Here is a 23,984-nt window from a genome sequence, read left to right as displayed (position 1 = left end):
TGTCAAAAACGTGTTAAACGTGTGAAAGCGTATTAAACATGTCGAAAACATGAAAAAACGTGTCAAAAACATAGAAAACGTGTTAAACGTGCCAAAAACGTGAAAAACGTGTCAAAAGTGTGAAAAACATGTTAAACGTGCCAAAAATGTGAAAAACGTGTCAAAATGGGTTAAATGTGTCATAATTATAAAAACATGTCAAATGTGTCAAAAACGTGTTAAACATACCAAAAACATGAAAAACGTGTTCAACTTGTATAATATGTGTTAAACGTGTCAAAAACGTGTTAAACGTGTGAAAAACGTATTAAACATGTCACGACATTTATGATTGTAGTGGTTGCAAATTTGTTAAATTTTTAGGATTGCCTCTATAAAAAAGTGTTTCTTTTTTCACTGTTACATTTGATCTTGTGCATTCTGATGTGTGGGACATTCTCCTGTTTCTTCTAAAGAGGTTCTCGATATTATTTTTTGTTTGTTGATGACGTCACTCATTATACTTGGGTTTATCTTATTAAACGCAACTATAAAAATGTGAAAAACGGGTTAAACATTTCAAAACGTGTCAAAAACGTGAAAAATCTGGAAAACGTGTTAAACATGTCAAAAACGTGTTAAACGAATAAAAATTTGTTAAATGAGTCAAATACATGTTAAATGAAAAAATAAAAATAAAATAATTTGGGTTACCCAACCCATATTAGTAAATAATATGGGTTGAATTATGGGTTGGGTAAATATAATTTGGGTTGAATACGGGTGGGTAATACGGGTTGGGTTTACCCGTTTTCTCACCCCTAGACATCATAATCTCGCTTAGAATCCACTTATACATCATCGGACACATCTTGAATGAAAATTGACAATTCATTATTTTTAATTTTAAGATAAAGGTTCTAATAAGGTAACTTGAATTATGTCTTCCACATGTGACCAACATCCATTTTCTACCCCATCAATCGTTTCTTGTTCATACAACAAATCCGAAATAGGATGGGGTATTAAGGACCTCATCTTTATATACTCCACTAGATTTAACATTTTATACAATTTGTTAGGTATTTTGTCAGTAAAAATACATAATATATATAAATAAAATGTTACAAAGAAATGATGTAAATAAAATGTAAAAGAATAAAATCACTAAGTGAGCATTTAATTCGAAGCATGTGTTAGACACTTTCCTTAAAATAGTTATATCGTCTCCCCTTGTGCTGAAACTTATTGCATATGATTATCTCCCAATGTACAACAAATCGTGATTTAACACTATAATCACTACGCAATGAACTTGACAAACATACCTGAATTATTACCGGGTTCAACAAAAATGATCGAGAGAAATATATCTTCGAATTCAATAGAGATAAAAATATGACATATTAAAAAAGTTAGAAGGAAGGGATACATGTTGATGGAATTTAAACCATCACAATAAATTTATTTATGTTAAGAATTGATTTACAATATTACAAATATGGTATATTCATGGTACACACTCTTGGTACAAGGAAGGAGTATATTCAACAAAAATAAACTATATATTTTTGTGTATAATCTTGATATTTTGAAATAAGATTAACACAAAAAGAAAGTAAATATTTTTTTTATGGAAATACAATTAGGAAATATGGTAAGAATATTTTGGAAGCTCTTTGAGAGATTTGAACAAGATATTGATATTGACCTAATTGAGGCTTATTTAAAGGTGTAACCAAACACTTTAGAAAGTCAAGTCTTTGCTTTTAGTTCATTTCTTCCTTGTGAGTTGTGTGCGAGCTTTCATTATGAGAGAATCATTGTAATAATCCTATAACAATCTTGATAATAAAGTTTAGAGCCTCTTGTGTTTCGGAAGTGGATATAGGCCTATTTTGACCGAACTATTATAAATCTTGTGTATGCGTTATTTAGTCGTTTTCTTTCGTTTCCGTAATTGTTCGATGTTGTTGTTGTTCTTGTATTAAGGAATATTTCATCTCTAGTATCTCAACAATTTATTAATCTAACGACCAGTAATCCATGCATCCAACGGTTTCCTTTCTTGCCTTTTGGCATTCCATCTCGATTATTGACATTCCATCTTCATTTCATTTGAATTAAAATTTCACCAATAATTTACATTTGAATTTAGTGTAAATTTATATTCATTTGGATTAAATTTTATTTAATTTATTTACCAAATTCTAATTTACATTTAATTAATGAAATTAGTTTAAAATTTCAACACTCGTGACTAGAGAAGAGTCGTTTGAAGTTAACTTCATATCATATGATTCATACTCGACAAAGTAAAATAGGGGAACCCTTCTTGGTCCATAGTTTCACCTATCTGCATTCCTTTTTTTGACATCCTATGTGGCATCGCAACCCATGGCGGTGAAGACTGATACTCGATTTTAGCCTTACGAAACTTTGTTGGCTTATTTAATCACTTCTCAGTCTGTACGACATCAATTATGCCCATATCAAATTTCTTCGAAATTGTCATCTCAATAATTAGTCTTTCAACATCCGCAAGGTTAGTCATACAAATTCAATTAGCATAAAATGAAGTTATCATTGTCTTTCTCCTTTACCTAAACAAAGTTGATGACTTAAACATATGAGGATTCAATGTATTTATTCCCGATCAAGGATACACACCAATAGAACGTTCATCTTATACAATCATCTTATACACTTGTATTTCGAGTCACAAATGTTAGCTAGAATTCATCTATGTTGATATTAGAACCAAATGTATAAAGTGATGGTATGTCGTTTTATTGTCATGTCTCCTTTATTGGGAATAAACACATCGAATCCTCTTATGTCTTATGTTTGAAACATTTATTTAAGAAAATTAGAAAATTAATGTTAATATTAATAATAATAATAAAAATGTATTAATATATAATGATAAAATGATTTTTTTAAGTTTTAAGTATTTTAATATTAAGTTATAATTAAATAAATAAATACTCTCCAATATTGATACTAGCTTCTTATAATTAAACTAGATAAGAAGAAAGGATGAAAAATGTGTTGAAAAAATAGATAATATTAAAAAAATATTATCACTTTATTTTTTTTAATAATAAGCCAAATTCACTCTTATTTTTGCTCGATCCGCATAAGGCTTCTAGTTCTGAAACTTCATAGCATCTCTTTTCTTTTGTGAGGATATGGTGTCTCATAATATGAATTATTAGTTCAACTTAACTTATTTTACCAGCTGAGTTGAATGGAGGGTACTTCTAATGACTCATATTACGAGTAAGGATGACAACCAACTATTACACTCTAAAAATGGGAAAAGTTCAATTTAAACTTACTAATAAATAGCAGTTAAACGGGTATGTATTTATCATTCTTGTTGGCGATTTTTTTAATATCATTCTCGTCAGTTCGGTTATGAAAAATTCTAGCGGGTCACCGTTTATAAAATATATATTTTTTAAAAATAAAAAATTATATAAAAGAATTTTTTAATATAATATATATTAAGATATATTGAAAATTTATATTATTATAAAATATAAATTTACAACTCTTATAAAATATAATAAATAAATAAATATATTGGTGATTTTATATATTTAATTGTGTTTAGAGTGTTTAGGGTAAGATCGGGACGAATTAAGATGAGGGACACAAATATCATTTCCGTCCATCTCTGTTCGATTTCAGAAAAAAAAAAACTACCCCAAACAGGATAATTCAATTCAGTTACTGCAGGTCAGTTTCAAATTGTCATCGTTTTCTTCTCTTAGCATTCATGCACATTGTTGAAAACTAATATAACATTTAACTTTAAAATATGATTTTGTTATGGTTTGAATATTAAATTTATAGTCACAAATCACAATAATAATAATAAAGAAAATATATAATCAACGAAATTAAGTATATATTAATCTATTATATACAGTGGCGGACCCAGAAATATTTTCTCGGGGGGGCCAAATACATAATAACGTAGCATTTTTTTGGCAATCAAATAAATGCATTTTTTAATTAAAATTTTACTCGATAATTACATAAAAATACTAATAAGCACAATTACTAAATTATTCTTGTCCATGAGTCGGTATAAAAGAAGACAAATATCTTCATTACGTTGACAATACCAATCAATCAATTCAAGAAAATTTTCTTTATTTGATGAACTACTTGACTCATCATGTCCTCGAAAAGGTAATTCTTGCCTCAATAGAAAGCGTGTTACATCAAATATTGTCGTTAAACATGTGTGATAATTTATTTATATATCACGACCATGTGTACGTAAAACGTTTCTCACGTTATGTCTTTGATCTTAAAATGATTCAAATTGAATTCTAGCTTCAATATGACAACTATTTGAAGTTCTCATATGACGATTGAATCTTTCTAATGCTCTTTTCCAATTTTTGTACTCATCTCCTCTAAATGTATCATCTACGTTTTCTCTATTTAAAGGTTTGAAAAAATAACACCAAAAACAAAATAATGCATCTTTTGATATGCTATATTCTAACCATGTATATTTGATCAGTAACATTAGACTCATTAGTAAGCTCATTAATTGATTGAGAAGACTCATGTTGGTCATGTGATGTAGAAGTACAAATTCGTTTATAGAGCATCTTCATTATTCTATATCCTACATAAAATAAATGATTAAAAATAAATATGTGTCACAACCCCTATACAAAATATAACAAATATATTTATTTGTTGAAATAATTTAAAATTAAGAAATATAAAATAATTTTTTACCCTTATATTTATATAAATGGTTATTTTACCCTTATATTTATAAGTAATTTGTATTATTAATTATATTAAAATTAATAATATATATATATATATATATAATAATTACTTTAATAAAATTATATTTGAAATTAGAATAATATAATTATGAATTAGTTTTTTTATTAATTTTTATAAAAGGAAGGGTTAATTTATTATAAATATTAGAAAATAATGTTGGTATAAAATAAAAAATTTATAAAAAGAAATTATAAATATTAGAAAATAGTGTTTGTATAAAATAAAAATTTTATAAAAAAAAGTGTGAGGTTATAATTATAGTAGAGGCAGGGTTCGATCACCTGACCTCTACTATAGAGGTCAACTCCAAAACCACTGAGGCAAAGCCTTATTTGATAAATATATATAATATCTTAAAATTTTTACCATGGTTGGGGGAGGCCCGGGCCCCCCAAGGCCCCCCTTGTAGGTCCGCCACTGATTATATATCTGTATCATTTTTTAAAGTATAAAAAAATATAAAAGTTGCATATATATATCTAACTTTCGGACCCTAATATAATTTTTAAATAATCGTACTAATGAGAGAGAACTGAAGATAGAGAAGAAAGAGCAGAGACTCAAGAGGAGAAGGAATGGCAGCCGGGGCGGTTTGGCCCGATCGCATTGGGCCCAGCGATCGAGGCCCAGCGATCGAGAAATTATTTATAAATACAATGAGTTTGTTAATTCAAATTTGTTTAGGGTTTCCAAGACGGAAGGATGTTGAGCAAAATCTCCACCACCGATGATGTTTCCAGAGATTTCTCCTCACAGATTGAGAAGTTTAAGGCAATGCGATTGATTTCCGAAAATTACGTCCGCGCTTTCACGGATCTTGATTACGATTCTGATGACTACAATCTGGACTGGACCGATCCCGAAGAATTTATGCGGCTGGAGGTTAGCAAAAAAGAACTTATCTATATTTATTTGTTGAATTCTTGATTGATTAACTTATCTTGTATGTTTATCTTCTGACCAAAGGGCATGACTAGGCTATTTGCTCTTGTTGGTAACCCTGAACTTTTGTACTCGTACGCACTGTTGCCTTTGGCCTACTTCAATGCTCAACATGTGAGTTAATTATACATTGTTAAAGTAGAATGAATGCATGAATGAATGCATGAATGTGGTTCAAAGTTCTAACCAATTATGCAATGAATTGATGATAATTACAGAAAACAGATTTTGAATTTCACAAGTTTGTGAGAGCATATTTCAATCATGCTCATCCCATGTACATAGTATTTGAGGCCATCAGCCCTACCATTGCTGGAGGACTTCCTTTAGTCTTCCAATCACATATTGGCCTTCGACCCGGATGGCCATTACGTGAGGAGGTGTATTTCTGTAAGTTGCACCCCATTGATTGTAGCTATACTCTTGACGATCTTCCAGTTTCCTCCTCAACTCCCACTTTTGATCATACCAAAGCCTGTGTTCTAGCGGCTGCTGCGTTCGCTATCTTCAAAACGGTTATCTCTCCCTTCAATTCTCACTCTTACTCAAGACTTCCCTGTTTCCTTTGCTAATATGTTCTACTTACCTGATCAGGGAGGCCAGTTAACTTTGAAGAACATTGTTAGTTTTGAAGAGATTGCAGAACCAACTCTGATTGGTGAATTTGACGTTAAGTACAAGATAATCTTTAATGTGTTTAAAATAAAAGATGCTTCTTTTGTTACGGGACCTGTTGAAATAGTGGTGGAATTTCGTCAAGAATTTCAAACAATGGATGTGATATCCATTGTTAAAAATGAGTTGCCAAATGAAGTTAAGGTTAGACCAGACCTCCTTAAATTAGATATGTGGTGTGTGATAAGCTTGCAACTGTGTTTTTATCAACTAATGCTAATACATTATGTTAAAAATAGTGAGTAATCTCTCAGACTGAGTGTGAAATCTAAATGACATGATTTCTAAGGATTGAGATTACATAAGGTCTTTGATATTGTATCTATATTTTTTTTCTTGTGGTGTTTAAATTTTGTGCTAGTGATCTCTATAATTTGATCAAATGTTGATTTACTCCTTTTGGAAACTCATTTTGTGTCTGAATTTTGATCCAAATGGTATCATATTGGAAACCTTATGCCTTTAGGAATTTCATTTGACACACCTATAAACAGTTTTCTTAGGGATTCAGATATAGAAACTAAAGTATTTCCAAGGAACATTGTATACACTTTGTTGTTATTGTCATATCATCAAACCTTTAATTTGTGAGCTTACTATATGCAACTGTTTATTACAGGAGATTTGAATTGAGAGAATACAGGAACAAGGTTATAGTGTCTTAAAGACAATAATAAGGTAATAAAGATAAAAGAGATTTTCTCTATAACTATGTTTCATCTCTCCTTTGTCTTTCCTTATTTTTATTTTTTGTGAGAATGAATACTTTGATTTTAGTATAAAAACTTTACTCACTCAATTTTCACTTAATACATGTAGTCTCATTTTCAACCCGATGTTTATGGACTATCACATTTTTTAGTTTTTTATATACTCTTATCCTTAAATTTATTTAGTTTCATAAATTAATTAAGCTAATAAACATAATAGAGTTTACAAACATAATATAAATATAATAAACTAAACATATTGTTCATTTTCCCAATATAAACATAATAGAGTTTACAAACATAATATAAATATAATAAACTAAACATATTGTTCATTTTCCCTAATCTGATTCCTCTTCATTTTCATCTTCCTCTTCCCCCGATTCCTCTTCATTTTCATCTTCCTCTTCCTCTGATTCTTCTTCATTTTCATCTTCATCCTCGCTTTCCTCCTCATTTTCATCTTCCTCGGATTCCTCTTCATTTTCATCTTCATCCTCGCTTTCCTCCTCATTTTCATCTTCCTCTGATTCCTCTTCATTTTCATTTGCCTTTTCTCCTGATTCCTCTTCATTTTCCTCTTCATCCTCGCTTTCGTCTTCAAACATTATTGGGTAATAAATGTTATGTAGGAGTTTTTTTCCATTATAAGTAGAGGTACGGGCAAATTTTGCCATACCCATTTACTCCCCAATCATGTAATCCATATGAATTCTTTATAATCCAGAATTTGTTATCATCTTGATCCGTACCAAAACCAACAATTAATACCGCGTGTTTAGCTGGTTTGCCATATTTATCATCAACTCTTTCATTTATATTAGGACCAGGACCCATCTTATATATTTGCTGCAAAATTCAAATAATATATTTTAGTTGAATATTATTATTAAAGAAGAATAATAAATTTACCTCTTTTATCTCTTTGAACGATTCGGTGATGTAAAGTGATGCAGCCACAGGTTGTATTTGTACCCTCTCCATTATCTCTTGTTCACCTCCAACTATTCTTATAAAATCTTTTATTTTTATTTTATTTTTACCCATAGGCTGCAAATAAAATATAATTAAATGAAAAATATTATTATAACAATATAGTTAAATATAATAATTATAATTACCTTCTCTTCAATATTGACCAGTTGTCTTCTACCAATAAAAGGGTAATCCTCTTCTTTAGAGATGCCATAATTCTTGACATAAGTAAATGCATCTTTGTAATTGGCTCCGTAGCCACCAAAATTGTCCAATAAATTATATGGAGAATGAGGTTTCAGAAAATCAAATAACTCCTGTGGAGATAGAATGATAGCAGGTTTGTTTGCAAAGAAGATGTTATAACATGATTCGACAGCAGCCGCCACAACTATCGCCCAGCAACAAGCTGTAAATGATATACAAAAAGTTATAATATTATGTATTTATGTAAATTTTTATTTTTAAAATAATAAAATATTTAATAATATCTTACTGGTTTTTCCTTGATCACGAACAATAGTAACAAAATCTCCATCATATTCTCTCAATTCTTCCAACCAGTTACAATTCTGAAAATAGATGGCATAAACAAATACAAATTATTACAAAAATGTTGAGTAAACATAATTATTATCAATAGAATTAAATAACTAATTTTAATGCAAAAATATATTATATTCTTTAATTATTAGTGTATCATACCTCATTATCAACCATAAACATAATATACCGATTTCTAAAAACATCTACAAGAAGAAAAAAAAAATGTTGACACAGTTAGTACAATAATATTATATAAGAACAAATAAAAACAGTTAGTGTAATAATAAATTAATAATAATCTTTATATACTTATATTATTCCAATTCTTTCTATATTTTTTTTTTGTATAGTATACTAACTAAAATCAATATTCATGCTAATAATTATGAACTTGCTATTAACTACAAGAAAAGTAAATATCTTTAATTATAAAAGACTAATAATAAAAAGTTAAATTCTTAATATTTTTGTGATAATAAAAACACAAAAAAAAATTATGTACTTACTAATTTGGTAAAAAAATGTTATAAACTCATTTACCTTACCTGTTATTGTTTTATAAACTTGTATTAAATCTAATATTGTTTCAAAAATCAACTTTTAAAAATGTTTAAAACTAAGTTTTATTATCATTTTTCTTAACTTAGAATGAGAAGAAAGTTTAACTGTGGGTTTTATAAGTTATATATGTGTCTAACTTTGGGACAAATAGATTTTCAATCAAATATGCTAGAAGTTGATTACATTGTGAAAGTTGGTGAAGAAAAGTGAAATAAATTAAGCATACCCATGATCGTTCACTGGTTTCTGTTCAAAATGAGAATAATTGAAAAGTTGTGTGAGTGATGATCTTCGGGTCTCTTCTTCTCTTTTGATCTGTTATTAACCAAAACAAAATGAATTAATTGTTAATTAACTTATAAATGGATGTTCTTCTATAACAACAATGATAGAGTATTAGTTAAGAAATAAAATATAATAAGAGAGGATTATAATAGAGTAACAAACAAAAATATACATACATTCTTCTTCTTCTTTCTTGTTCTGTTCCTTGATCTGTTTCTTGAGAAGAAGAAAGATGTTTCATTTACTAAGAAGAAGAAGATTAATATAAGAAGAAAAATATAGGCATATAGGTATAGCTATAGGGTTACAGATATTCTTTGGCATGCTTTTTGGATCATTGAATATGCATGTTCTTAGTTTGTCTAATTTAATTTTATTAAATATTTTATTAACTATCTATTAGTTTGATTAATTTTTTTTTTCAAACTCTTTCATTGCATTTGCATAATTAATGTCACTTATATATTTCACTATTTAAACAATTTTTTTGACAGTTCATAATTATTTTTTTGTCATGTAATTAATTAAATTTTATATTTTGTTATAATTATAGAAAATCATGATATTGTGTAACTAACTATCTATTTTTAAACATTAAACTATATAAACATATTTAATTATAACATTATGATATATTAAATATAATTCCCTTTTATTATAACAAAATCCAATTTTATTAAATGTTAATTTTTTTAGTTTTACATAAGTTTGAATACATTATTAATTTAAGACACGTTTTGAATAATTAATTTTTTTTGTAAAGGATAATTTTAACAAGAATATAAATGATTAATTTGATGATAAATTATCTTAATAAAAAAAAACTTTTTCAGAATTCTTCCAGTCTCATTTGACTATTGACTGTACTGTTCTTTCATCATTAATTTTTTTTTTGTTAACACATGAAAGGGTTGTTCTTTACAAAAATGTCATTTTTTATTTTATTAACATTTAATTGGTCTTTATTATAAAAAAATTAATTAAATAATAGTATTCAATTAATCAATATAAATTTGTTAAGAGGGGTTTAAGAAAAAAAAATATATTATGATAATTTTTATATTTTTTCTCTTCCCATGACCCCTAAATTGATTCTAACCAGGATAATAGAGATAAAGATTTTGAGATAGTATGTTTTGTTTATTAAAAAAAATGGTATTAATATATAATGATAGTTTTTTTATAAAAAGAAGAAGTAAGATTATTTTAATATTATGTAAGAATTAAAAAATTATTTAAATAAATTTAAATACTGTCTTATTTAAAAAAAAATTATGGGAAAAAACTTTTAATAACGAGTACATAAAAAAAATCATACCGTGCCAACTATATATATATATATAATATTTGATTATGGTTAGTTTTAATAAAATAAATAACATAATTTTTTTTTATTTAAGTTCAGTTAAATAATAATTTTCAAAATTAATGCATCCATATTTTCAAAATAAAATATATACATTAACAAATAGTAAAAAAAATATCTAAATAAAAATAAATATATATTAATTTATAAAACTATAACCAAATTCATATTAAGCACACTCTTAATAAAAATATATTAAATCTTATAATTAAATGTTAGTGTTGCATTTGGAATCAGTTTTTTTCTAATTGTAAAATAAATGAAATAACTTGTGTTTGGATTTTACCTAATTAATATTTATTAATCCGAATTTTAATAATTTTGTCTATATCAATGATTTTTATTCAATTTCAATTAAAGAGGATATTTAAGAGTTAAAAATTATAAAACGAGAATACACTAGCTTTTTAAAATTAATATATATATTTTTGTTAACCTTGGCTGAATTTATATAAAAAAAATATCAAAATAAATATCTATATTGATTTTATTTTAACACCTATAAATATAAGAAATTAAATAAATAAATCTTAATTAATTAATTTGAGATGATATCAGACTCTCTCAATTATAGTTATTGTTTGATATGTTTTCTTAATTAATTGTGAAGGATTTCATTCAGTGTTTTAGAAATTTTATATTTTAGAAAAGAATTAATGTTTACTTGGATTTAATATAATTTTTTAAAATATAAAAAAAAATATGTGAATTTAAAATATATGTTTTATTAGGTAAATATATATATATATATATATATATATATATATATATATTTACCCGACAGAACATATATTTTAAATTCACATATTTCTTTTTTATATTTTATTAGCTAACTATTAGTTTGATCAATTGCATTTTTTTTTTAATTTTTTCATTGCATTTGCTTGCATATAATTAATGTGACAGGTATATTTCATTATCTTTATTATTTCATATACTACCTATAATTAATTATTTTTTTTGTCATATAATGAATTAAATTTGATGTTTTTTATATTTTGAACCGAAATCTTGATCAATTTGCAGCTAACTATCATTTTTAAATATTAAATTATATAAATATATATTTAATTATAACATTATGATATATTAAATATAATTTACTTTTATTAAAACAAAATCCACTTTTATTAAATGTTATTTTTTAAAATTTTACACAAATTTTAATACATGATTAAATAGTAATTAAGAAATTAAATATAATAAGAGAGGATAAATGGATAATCGTGGAGTAACTAAAAAAAATATGCATACATTCTTCATTTTCAGTTTTTGCATGCATATCATTAATTTTAGAGATCTTATTAACTATTTATTACTTTGATTAATTACATTTTTTTTCAAACTCTTCATTGTATTTGCATGCATATAATTAATGTCACTTACATATTTCACTACAAATTCAGTTTTTTCACAATTTAAAAGTTATTTATCAGTTAACTAGCTATTTTTAAACATTAATTATTCTCTCAATTTCAAATCAAAAAATAATTTAATTCTAATAACAAAGATCACTTGTTTTAAAATAATTATATAATAATCTGATAATTAAAACATTAATATAAATCTTCATTAATCTTAACAATAAAACCTGATGAATATATAAAAATTATTTTTTAATAGAAAAAACTAAATGTGTATATATTCTTAATCTTTTGATAGGATATAAAAATTATTTTTTAATAAAAAATTGCTTGCGGTAATAAAAAATTGCTTGCGGTAGTTTTGCTTGCATAATGAATATTTGAATCAAAAATATATTCTAGGGATTGAGATGCAATTGACATTACATAATCAATATGCAAAATAAATAATAAAGTATTTGATATTGTCATATATATTTTCTTTCTTATGTCATTTATATTTTGTCCTAATTTAAATCTTTGAATTGCACTTCATTTGAAAACATATGTTATGTTGGACATTTTTGTTTCAAATACAAAATCATGAATGTTTCTAAATAGGCTCATTTATTGCAACGCCAAATCTTTAATATGTCATCTTAAAGTATGCATTTATCTTTTACAGGATTATTTAAATAGAGAGATTGTTGCCGTCAATGTTATGGTTTAAAGACAATAATAATATTGAACATATTGGTAGGTAGATATTGCCGTCAATGTTACCCTGTCTTAAAGACAATAATAAGTTATAACTATTTAGCAGATATTTTAAAGTTTTTTTTTTCATTTAGTGGGATATAAAAGAGTTTACATTGTAACTATGTTTCATCTCTCCCTTGTCTTTCTTTATATTGATTTTTGTTGCCTGTGGTCATCCAAAAATATTGAATTTGTGAGAATGATTGTTTGGATTTAGTATTAAAGCTTTCTCATTTATAACTATGAATATGGTGTGAGACTCACTTTTTCACTTAATAAGTATCTCTCATTTTTAAATCGTTGATTATGGACTATTATTACCTTTAGACTCTCATTAATTTATTACGGTGTCAAATCTTTAATATGTCAGCTTAATGTATGCATTTGTCTTTTACAGGATGATTTGAATCAAGAAAGAGTGTTGCAGGCAATGTTATAATGGTTTGAAGATAATAATCAGATAAAGCCTGCTGTTAGGTAGATAATATTATTAGATTGTATTGGATTAAGACATTGTTGCCTTTTTGCATGCCTTGATTTCCTTCCATAACTTTTGTGAACTAAGGGTACTCAAAAGTGAAATTTGTTTCATTTGTCAAATCATGTTCATGATCAAAGCATGACATTGGAGTCACCCATCTTCCATAAAATCACGACCTTCAATCCTCTTGTTTGCAGAGCAAGTTTTATCAATAAAATTGAAGATCCTCTTGTTTCTCACAAGTTCCATCAATCAAATTTGTTTCATCTTCGCTGGTCACTTAATTGAATTTTAGTGCTCCATTCAAAATAAGTTGCTCCAAGGAATATTAAGTAAAATTAAAAAATAACAACCCTAAGACTAAGGCTAAATTTGAATAAACTTAAATCTTGATTTATTTTAAAAGGGTTAATGATGGGTGATTTTGATGAATTGATTTTGTTTTTAAATTGTAAAGATATAAATATATAATAATATATATATATATATATATATATATTTATTTATTTAAATAGATTATATTTTAGTATTTTGATAAATAAATTGAGTAATATAATTGATGAAAAAGTTAATAAGAAGATTATTATGATAAATTTAAAAAAAAAAGTAATCTTAATATCTTTATTTTTGGTTTCAAGCTTAATAACAATTTTCAAAATAAAATGTATGCAATAGCAAGATTAAGAAAAATATCTCAATAATAATATATTAATATTTAATTATTATTTTTGAATTTAGGAGACTATCCCATCATCCATATTTATTATTGCTAACCTTTAATATTAAGTAGTTGCTTTTAGTGAGAATGAAATTTTTAATTTTTATTCTTTCAAACATGTTAATAAAAACATATCTACTTGGAATAATTTTTTTTTTCTAATAGTTAAATAAATTAAATAAGTTGTGTTTGAATTTGACTTAATTAATTTTTATTCATCTTAACTATTAGGATAATTCAAATGTCAATAATTTTGTTTATTTAAAAGATCAAAAAATTTAAGTTCCATTTCAAAAAGGAAAATTTTAAATAGAGTAGAAAATATAAAATGAAATTATGTTAGTTTTCAAAAATTTTAAAAATTTATATATGTTAAGCTTGGATAAATTTATAAAAAAATGAAAATAAGTCTATATTAATTTAAAGAATAATGTACAGAAATTTTTATAAATAATTTGATTAGGGAAAGATATGCAGGAATAAAAATTTAAAAAGAGAGAAAAAAAAATTATTCCATTAATTAAATTAGGCATCATTCTCTACTAAAATTGATATTTATCTTACTTATTAACTTTATTGTAACAACTATAACTTTTAATTAATTTGACATGTATTAGGCTCTCACTAATAGTTCTTGTTTGATATGTTTATTTAATGAATTTTTAAATATTTTATTCTGTATTTTAGAAAGAAAAAAAATTCTCACATTATTATCATAATTAAATTACTTATTTTATTAATCAAAATAAAACAATTTATTTTATTAAATTAAAATTTTAAAATTCAAACAAACATTTTAATAATTAAACTAACTAAAAAGTTAACTAATTTTTTTTTATCCACAAAGATTTTGTTGAACAAATTCCTATAAACTCCTCCAAAACCAAGATTGAGATCAAACAAGTTCTAAAAATGTAGATTTCAAATTTGAGTACCTTTACATTATATACCTAGTATCATTTCTAATAATTCATTATTTGTAGAGACTAATACTTTTCAATTTGTTTATCTTATTTGATATGAAATATATAAAAAAATTAAATAAGAATAAAGGATACAAATATATGTTTTTTTAATAAATCTTAGATAATATTATAAAAAAAACATTTTATTATGTTTTATATCAATTTTGTTGATTTTTAAAATAAAATAAAACAAATGAGAAAACAAATAATCATAATTCTCTCATTCTTCAATGATAGCCGCAAAAGTCTTTTTTAGTTATCTCACTTCCTAGCCAATCTTTTTTAGCATCTAATTAATCAAAATTCATGCACATTGGGTTTAATTTTTGAACTGAAATTTGATATTTTTATTTAATTAAGCTTTTATATTTTATATTATATTAAAAATATATAATAATTTTGTATTAAAATTAATGAACATAATATAATTTTAAGTTTAAACTTTAATAGTATAATTTTTTAAATGGTGCTTAGATATGATTACCACATGAAACAGAATTAGTCGCACTCCGAAAAATAAGCGGAACTTAACGTTCTAAAAAAATTAAAATAAATATAATTAACACTAGGTATTTATTTAAAACCTTATTTACAAATTTAGCTAACCTCTAATAAAAATTTGAGTAATTAAAATGATTTATTTATAACTAATTAAAGATAATTTTCTTATAATTAAAATATAGGATAACTATTTCTAACTTATATTTAAATTTATCTAAAAAATAATAATAATTAATCAAGATAAGAAAAGCCTAATATAATTAAATATTCTATTTTAATTTATGAAAATTTATGTTTATTATATTGAAATAATGAGTAATGTCTTTTGGATTGAGTATGAAATTGAAATTGGACAAATGACTTGATTTGGATGTTGACAGTACTCTTTTCAGTATTGAGATCACATAATTAAGTAACGTGATAAAATTAGAAAGGTTTTTGATTTTGTCATCTATATAAAATCTATATATATAAAGGTTTATATTTTGTGCTAATTGAACCCTATAATTTGATCAAATTATGACTTATTAGAAACTTTTTTTTTGTCTGAATTTTGATCGAAATAGTATTATAGTAAACCTTTGTTAATGCCTTTTAGGAGTTTCAATTGAGACTTATAAATGGTATTATGAGGGATTTAGTTGCATGGTATTATGAGAGATTTAGTTGCATATATATATATATATTTATTTTTTTTTTAAGTTATTTAGGAAAAAGGTTAGTTGGTAATTATTTTGAAGATTATATATTTGTGACGCAATAGCTATATATTTGAAATTCGAACTTCGATCGTTTTATCGAATGGCTTTAATTTTGAATTATACTATATAAGGATTCAACCAGGGACAGATATAGGGACAGATATATGTAAGGGCTTATTTCGGTTGAAGCTCACCAAATTTTTATATTTTTTTATATGGTTCAAATTTCACTGTACTCGCTATTTTTTTTTTTTTAAAATTTAATATATATACTTTAATATTTTTTTTATCTAATTATTTTTAAAAAATGGTAAAACTTATATTCATGTACTAATTTTATTCAGAATTTTCTCGTTATATTTTTGTAAGGTAACCCAATTTTTTTAAGCCCACTCAAACTCCAATTCCTAAGTTCGTTCCTGAATTCAACTACCTAATTTTAGTCATTTAAAATTTTTCAAAAAACGTATAAATGTCCGCTCTTCTTATTTTAATGTAGTAGTTTTATTTTCTTAATTAATTTACAACATTTGTACCAACAAAAATAACAATTATCTATTTTTTCAATTTTTTAATATATTTTTACACATTATACATTTTTAAGATATTCAAACCATATATATTCAACCGTTTTAAATCCGTATCTCGAAAAAAAAAATACTCAATTTAAAACACAAGTACATCAGAATTTAGATAGATAGTTCAAAATGGTATGTCGTTATAAAGTTAATTGAAAATAAATACAAAATTTCTTAAATCTTTTCTTAGATTACACATTATTGTAGTAATCTAACAAACTTTAACAAATTAGAAGGCATAAATCTAAAAAATAATAAAATTAAAAAAATATTTAATTTTAAAAATTACATCCAAAACGTTTTTAAATATAATTTCATTTAAAAACGTGACAAATGAATTAAAAAAAAAAATAATATGTAAAAAAAAGATAACACATATTTTGTCTGTCTAGCAAAAAGCTTCCATGAATAAATTTTTGATAATTCTGATCTCTAATATATAAGATAGTTCAATTTCGAGCACATATTGAAAATTTTGAAAAAATAAGTTAAAAAAACGATTTATTGTATGAAAAATATTAGCCATTTCTTATTATTAATATGCCTTATTTTTAAAGCCGTACGTAACCTGATTGATTCCTTATAAAATTTTAAAAACGATACAAGTATTTTGTTACGAATTTCACTTCTCCCTCTGTCGGCTTCACACAAAACTCAATTCTGTTTCCACTCTTTCATATTTTTTTCTCTTTCAGGGTGGATTCCAGCCCCACCTAAATTAAAAACTTAAAATAAAATATTTTATATATGTTAAACATATAACTCATAGCCCAGTTGGCTATGTAAATAAACTTTGAACTTGAAGTCAGGTAACTTATATTTTAAAAACTAATATAATTTTTATCTATAATAATATTATTTATTTTAAAATTATATTTATATAATAATTAAACATTATTTTTTATTTATTTCAATGTAATTAATAATACAAATTATTTATAAGGGTAAAATATAAAAATTAAAATAATAATATAGTTTTATATTTCTTAATTTTAAACTATTTTAAAAATCTATAAAAAAATATAAATTAATATTAATAAACAAGTTAAAATAGTTACATTGATTTGGTTCGGTATTTAAATAAAAAAATTTGATATCCCTACTCAAGAACCTAACAAATCTCCTAGAATTGATGTTGATGTAAGTTCTCTTAAACTTGATCCAGCGTTACATATTCCGATATGGAAATATCATTTTAATCAAATGGATGAAATTAGACGAACTTATATCATGATGGGGTCATATCAACCTATTAAGGATGAGTACCCGCCGACCAAATTTGAAAATCAAAATCGACGGTTCCAAAGTCATTGGTTTAAAAAATTTACTTGGTTAGAATACTCTCCTTTTAAAGATACTGCTTTTTGTTTCTCATGTTTCTTGTTTGAACATAAGCAACACCAAAACCTACATTTACAATAGATGGATTCAAATATTGAAAGCGAGTTAATGATGGAGATAAATGCTCTTTTGTTATGCATATATGATGTAATATTTCACCACATAATAGGACAATTGAATATCTTGATAATTTAATGAATATCCTTGTCATATTGACAAATTACTGAATGCACAGTCTTCAGATGAAAAAAAATAACAGATTACGGCTTACAACAACTATTGAAAGCACTCGGTGGCTCACTTTGCAAGCGTGTGCATTGAGAGGGCATGACGAGTCTCCATCTTCTATTAATCACGAAAATTTTATTGAAAAAAAAATAGAGCATAGAAAGTTAAATCTGAGATGCAAGTTGGTGTTAGCCCAGGTAATTTTTTATCCTGACTTCGCCCCTGGATAATTGTATGACGAAAGAAATCCGTTGTCTAGAGATTCATGGCTGAATGGGTTCATTCTCAGCCGAAACCGGTCCTTGATCTTTTGTCAACTCAAGTATTCGATGTTAAAAGACAAAGGTTACTCTATCAATTTACTAAATAATCATTATCAATAATATAAATACTCTAAATTTCTTTTTTTACCCTTATATGTGTCGCCATCAACAATTACCAACAAATGTCCACAAAGTGATGACAAGATGGGTAATTTGTAGAGTTAGTTAACTTCTTTGTTTAAATTTAATATATTTATTTAAGTTAAAATAAAATTAACACAGTACTCAGTTTAAATAAATTTTAATAAATTTTGCAAACCACTAATTCCACTAATATAAAAATTAGTCCATATCACACATTTTTTAAATCCAGTTAGTTTGAAACCGATGTATTCTCGAAAAAAAAAAATAATTTAAAACATAAATAAATCTAAATTATTAAACTGGACATAAAACTATATTGTTTGGAAGTTAGGTGAAAAAATAAATACCAAATTTATATCTATCCAAAAAATTTCAATTTTTTCATAAATTATATATTTTGTAGTCACCAAAAATATTTGATTATGCAACTGTTAATGTAGGAAGTTTCCATGTAAGTTCTTTGTGGTATTTTTGAGTTTAATAAAAGTTTTGTACGTCTTGTGAAGTCTTTTTAAGTTCGCGGGTCTCTTTGACATTGTTTTTATAAACGAAATTTATTTGATATTGAATTACAATGAGTTTGTTAATTCAATTTTGGTTTAGGGTTTCCAAGACGGAAGGATGTTGAGCAAAATCTCCAGCACCGATGATGTTTCCAGAGATTTCTCCTCACAGATCGAGAAGTTTAAGGCAATGCGATTGATTTCCGATAATTACGTCCGCACTTTCACGGATCTTAATTACGATTCTGATGACTACAATCTTGACTGGACCGATCCCGAAGAATTTATGCGGCTGGAGGTTAGCAAAAAAGAACTTATCTATATTTATTTGTTGAATTCTTGATTGATTAACTTATCTATGTATGTTTATCTTCTGACCAAAGGGTATGACTAGGCTATTTGCTCTTGTTGGTAACCCTGCATTTTTGTACTCGTACGCACTGTTGCCTTTGGCCTACTTCAATGCTCAACATGTGAGTTAATTATACATTGTTAATTAAAGTAGAATGAATGCATGAATGAATGAATGTGGTTCAAAGTTCTAACCAATTATGCAATGAATTGATGATAATTACAGAAGACAGATTTTGAATTTCACAAGTTTGTGAGAGCATATTTCAATCATGCTCATCCCATGTACATAGTATTTGAGGCCATCAGCCCTACCATTGCTGGAGGACTTCCTTTAGTCTTCCAATCACATATTGGCCTTCGACCCGGATGGCCATTACGTGAGGAGGTGTATTTCTGTAAGTTGCACCCCATTGATTGTAGCTATACTCTTGATGATCTTCCAGTTTCCTCCTCAACTCCCACTTTTGATCATACCAAAGCCTGTGTTCTTGCTGCTGCTGCGTTCGCTATCTGCCAAACGGTTATCTTGCCCTTCAATTCTCACTTTCACTCTCACTCAAAACTTCCCTGTTTCCTTTGCTAATATTTATTTTAATGTCCTACTTACCTGATCAGGAAGACCACTTAACTTTGAAGGACATTGTTAGTTTTGAAGAGATTGCAGAACCAACTCTGGTTGGTGAATTTGACGTTAAGTACAAGATAATCTTTAACGTGTTTAAAACAAAAGATGTTTCTTTTGTTACGGGACCTGTTGAAATAGTGGTGGAATTTCGTCAACAATTTCAAACAATGGATGTGATATCCATTGTTAAAAATGAGATGCCAAATGAAGTTAAGGTTAGACCAGACCTCCTTAAATTAGATATGTGGTGTGGGATAAGGTTATCAACTAATGCTAATACATTATGTTAAAAATAGTGAGTAATCTCTCGGACAGAGTGTGAAATCTAAATGACATGATTTCTAAGGATTGAGATTACATAAGGTCTTTGATATTGTATCTATATTTTCTTTCTTGTGGTGTTTAAATTTTGTGCTAGTGATCTCTATAATTTGATCAAATGTTGATTTACTCCTTTTGGAAACTCATTTTGTGTCTGAATTTTGATCCAAATGGTATCATATTGGAAACCTTATGTTAATACCCTTTAGGAATTTCATTTGACACACCTATAAACAGTTTTCTTAGGGATTTAGATATAGAAACTAAAGTATTTTCAAGGAACATTGTATACACTTTGTTGTTATTGTCATATCATCAAACCTTTAATTTGTGAGCTTACTATATGCAACTGTTTATTACAGGAATGATTTGAATTGAAAGAATACAGGAACAAGGTTATAGTGTCTTAAAGACAATAATAAGGTAATAAAGATAAAAGAGATTTTCTCTATAACTATGTTTCATCTCTCCTTTGTATTTCCTTATTTTTATTTTTGTGAGAATGAATACTTTGATTTTAGTATAAAAACTTTACTCACTCAATTTTCACTTAATACATGTAGTCTCATTTTCAACCCGATGTTTATGGACTATCACATTTTTTAGTTTTTTATATACTCTTATCCTTAAATTTATTTAGTTTCATAAATTAATTAAGCTAATAAACATAATAGAGTTTACAGACATAATATAAATATAATAAACTAAACATATTGTTCATTTTCCCAATATAAACATAATAGAGTTTACAAACATAATATAAATATAATAAACTAAACATATTGTTCATTTTCCCTAATCTGATTCCTCTTCATTTTCATCTTCCTCTTCCCCTGATTCCTCTTCATTTTCATCTTCATCTTCCTCTTCCTCTGATTCTTCTTCATTTTCATCTTCATCCTCGCTTTCCTCCTCATTTTCATCTTCCTCGGATTCCTCTTCATTTTCATCTTCATCCTCGCTTTCCTCCTCATTTTCATCTTCCTCTGATTCCTCTTCATTTTCATTTGCCTTTTCTCCTGATTCCTCTTCATCCTCGCTTTCGTCTTCAAACATTATTGGGTAATAAATGTTATGTAGGAGTTTTTTTCCATTATAAGTAGAGGTACGACAAATTTTGCCATACCCATTTACTCCCCAATCATGTATTCCATATGAATTCTTTATAATCCAGAATTTGTTATCATCTTGATCCGTACCAAAACCAACAATTAATACCGCGTGTTTAGCTGGATTGTCATATTTATCATCAACTCTTTCATTTATATTAAGACCAGGACTCATCTTATATATTTGCTGCAATATTCAAATAATATATTTTAGTTGAATATTATTATTAAAGAAGAATAATAAATTTACCTCTTTTATATTTTTGAACGATCTGGTGATGTAAAGTGATGCAGCCACAGGTTGTATTCGTACCCTCTCCATTATCTCTTGTTCATCTCCATCTATTTTTATAAAATCTTTTATTTTTATTTTATTTTTACCCATTGGCTGCAAATAAAATATAATTAAATGAAAAATATTATTATAACAATATAATTAAATATAATAATTATAATTACCTTCTCTTCAATATTGACCAGTTGTCTTCTACCAACAAAAGGGTAATCCTCTTCTTTAGAGATGCCATAATCCTTGACATAAGTAAATGCATCTCTGTAATTGGCGCCGTAGCCACCAAAATTGTCCAATAAATTATATGGAGAATAAGGTTTCAGAAAATCAAATAACTCCTGTGGAGATAGAATGACAGCAGGTTTGTTTGCAAAGAAGATGTTATAACAGGATTCGATAGCAGCCGCCACAACAATCGCCCAGCAACAAGCTGTAAATGATATACAAAAAGTTATAATATTATGTATTTATGTAAATTGTTATTATTAAATTAATAAAATATTTAATAATATCTTACTGGCTTTTCCTTGATCACGAACAATAGTAACAAAATCTCCATCATATTCTCTCAATTCTTCCAACCAGTTACAATTCTGAAAATAGATGGCATAAACAAATACAAATTATTACAAAAATGTTGAGTAAACATAATTATTATCAATAGAATTAAATAACTAATTTTAATGCAAAAATATATTATATTCTTTAATTATTAGTGTATCATACCTCATTATCAACCATAAACATAATATACCGATTTCTAAAACCATCTACAAGAAGAAAAAAAAAATGTTGACACAGTTAGTACAATAATATTATATAAGAACAAATAAAAACAGTTAGTGTAATAATAAATTAATAATAATCTTTATATACTTATATTATTCCAATTCTTTCTATTTTTTTTTTTGTATAGTATACTAACTAAAATCAATATTCATGCTAATAATTATGAACTTGCTATTAACTACAAGAAAAGTAAATATCTTTAATTATAAAAGACTAATAATAAAAAGTTAAATTCTTAATATTTTTGTGATAATAAAAACACAAAAAAAAATTATGTACTTACTAATTTGGTAAAAAAATGTTATAAACTCATTTACCTTACCTGTTATTGTTTTATAAACTTGTATTAAATCTAATATTGTTTCAAAAATCAACTTTTAAAAATGTTTAAAACTAAGTTTTATTATCATTTTTCTTAACTTAGAATGAGAAGAAAGTTTAACTGTGGGTTTTATAAGTTATATATGTGTCTAACTTTGGGACAAATAGATTTTCAATCAAATATGCTAGAAGTTGATTACATTGTGAAAGTTGGTGAAGAAAAGTGAAATAAATTAAGCATACCCATGATCGTTCACTGGTTTCTGTTCAAAATGAGAATAATTGAAAAGTTGTGTGATTGATGATCTTCGGGTCTCTTCTTCTCTTTTGATCTGTTATTAACCAAAACAAAATGAATTAATTGTTAATTAACTTATAAATGGATGTTCTTCTATAACAACAATGATAGAGTATTAGTTAAGAAATAAAATATAACAAGAGAGGATTATAATAGAGTAACAAACAAAAATATACATACATTCTTCTTCTTCTTTCTTGTTCCGTTCCTTGATCTGTTTCTTGAGAAGAAGAAAGATGTTTCATTTACTAAGAAGAAGAAGATTAATATAAGAAGAAAAATATAGGCATATAGGTATAGCTATAGGGTTACAGATATTCTTTAGCATGCTTTTTGATCATTGAATATGCATGTTCTTAGTTTGTCTAATTTAATTTTAAATATTTTATTAACTATCTATTAGTTTGATTAATTAATTTTTTCAAACTCTTTCATTGCATTTGCATAATTAATGTCACTTATATATTTCACTATTTAAACAATTTTT

At 25.8% G+C, this 23,984-nt stretch overlaps 3 protein-coding genes and 1 long non-coding RNA gene across 4 annotated transcripts; 2 read left to right on the top strand and 2 right to left on the bottom strand.

Moving 5' to 3' along the window:
• Positions 1-6,426: 6,426 nt before the first annotated feature.
• Positions 6,427-7,256, top strand: LOC124933717. The gene is made up of 2 exons (XR_007099033.1): positions 6,427-6,564; positions 7,040-7,256. It is a non-coding gene; the product is annotated as an uncharacterized LOC124933717 (long non-coding RNA).
• Positions 7,257-7,775: 519 nt separating this feature from the next.
• Positions 7,776-8,825, bottom strand: LOC124933748 (cathepsin J-like). Its single transcript, XM_047474182.1, has 4 exons — positions 8,811-8,825; positions 8,602-8,677; positions 8,252-8,514; positions 7,776-7,979 (listed from the first exon to the last, which is right to left on the bottom strand). Exons 1-4 carry the CDS (start codon positions 8,823-8,825, stop codon positions 7,776-7,778), a joined length of 558 nt encoding a protein of 185 aa, XP_047330138.1.
• Positions 8,826-19,480: 10,655 nt separating this feature from the next.
• On the top strand, positions 19,481-20,807 carry LOC124937010. Its single transcript, XM_047477530.1, has 4 exons — positions 19,481-19,686; positions 19,772-19,861; positions 19,966-20,262; positions 20,358-20,807. The coding sequence occupies exons 1-4, from the start codon at positions 19,507-19,509 to the stop codon at positions 20,655-20,657; spliced, it is 867 nt and encodes a 288-aa protein (XP_047333486.1). The 5' UTR covers positions 19,481-19,506; the 3' UTR covers positions 20,658-20,807.
• Positions 20,808-20,883: 76 nt separating this feature from the next.
• Positions 20,884-23,446, bottom strand: LOC124933747 (procathepsin L-like). Its single transcript, XM_047474181.1, has 6 exons — positions 23,443-23,446; positions 22,816-22,859; positions 22,607-22,682; positions 22,257-22,519; positions 21,594-21,984; positions 20,884-20,915 (listed from the first exon to the last, which is right to left on the bottom strand). The coding sequence occupies exons 1-6, from the start codon at positions 23,444-23,446 to the stop codon at positions 20,884-20,886; spliced, it is 810 nt and encodes a 269-aa protein (XP_047330137.1).
• Positions 23,447-23,984: the final 538 nt, after the last annotated feature.

Source organism: Impatiens glandulifera, chromosome 4, assembly GCF_907164915.1.
Source record: "Impatiens glandulifera chromosome 4, dImpGla2.1, whole genome shotgun sequence".
Classification (NCBI taxonomy): domain Eukaryota; kingdom Viridiplantae; phylum Streptophyta; class Magnoliopsida; order Ericales; family Balsaminaceae; genus Impatiens; species Impatiens glandulifera.
The sequence above is the reverse complement of the archived record's forward strand: the minus strand, read 5'-3'. Positions and strand labels throughout refer to the sequence as shown.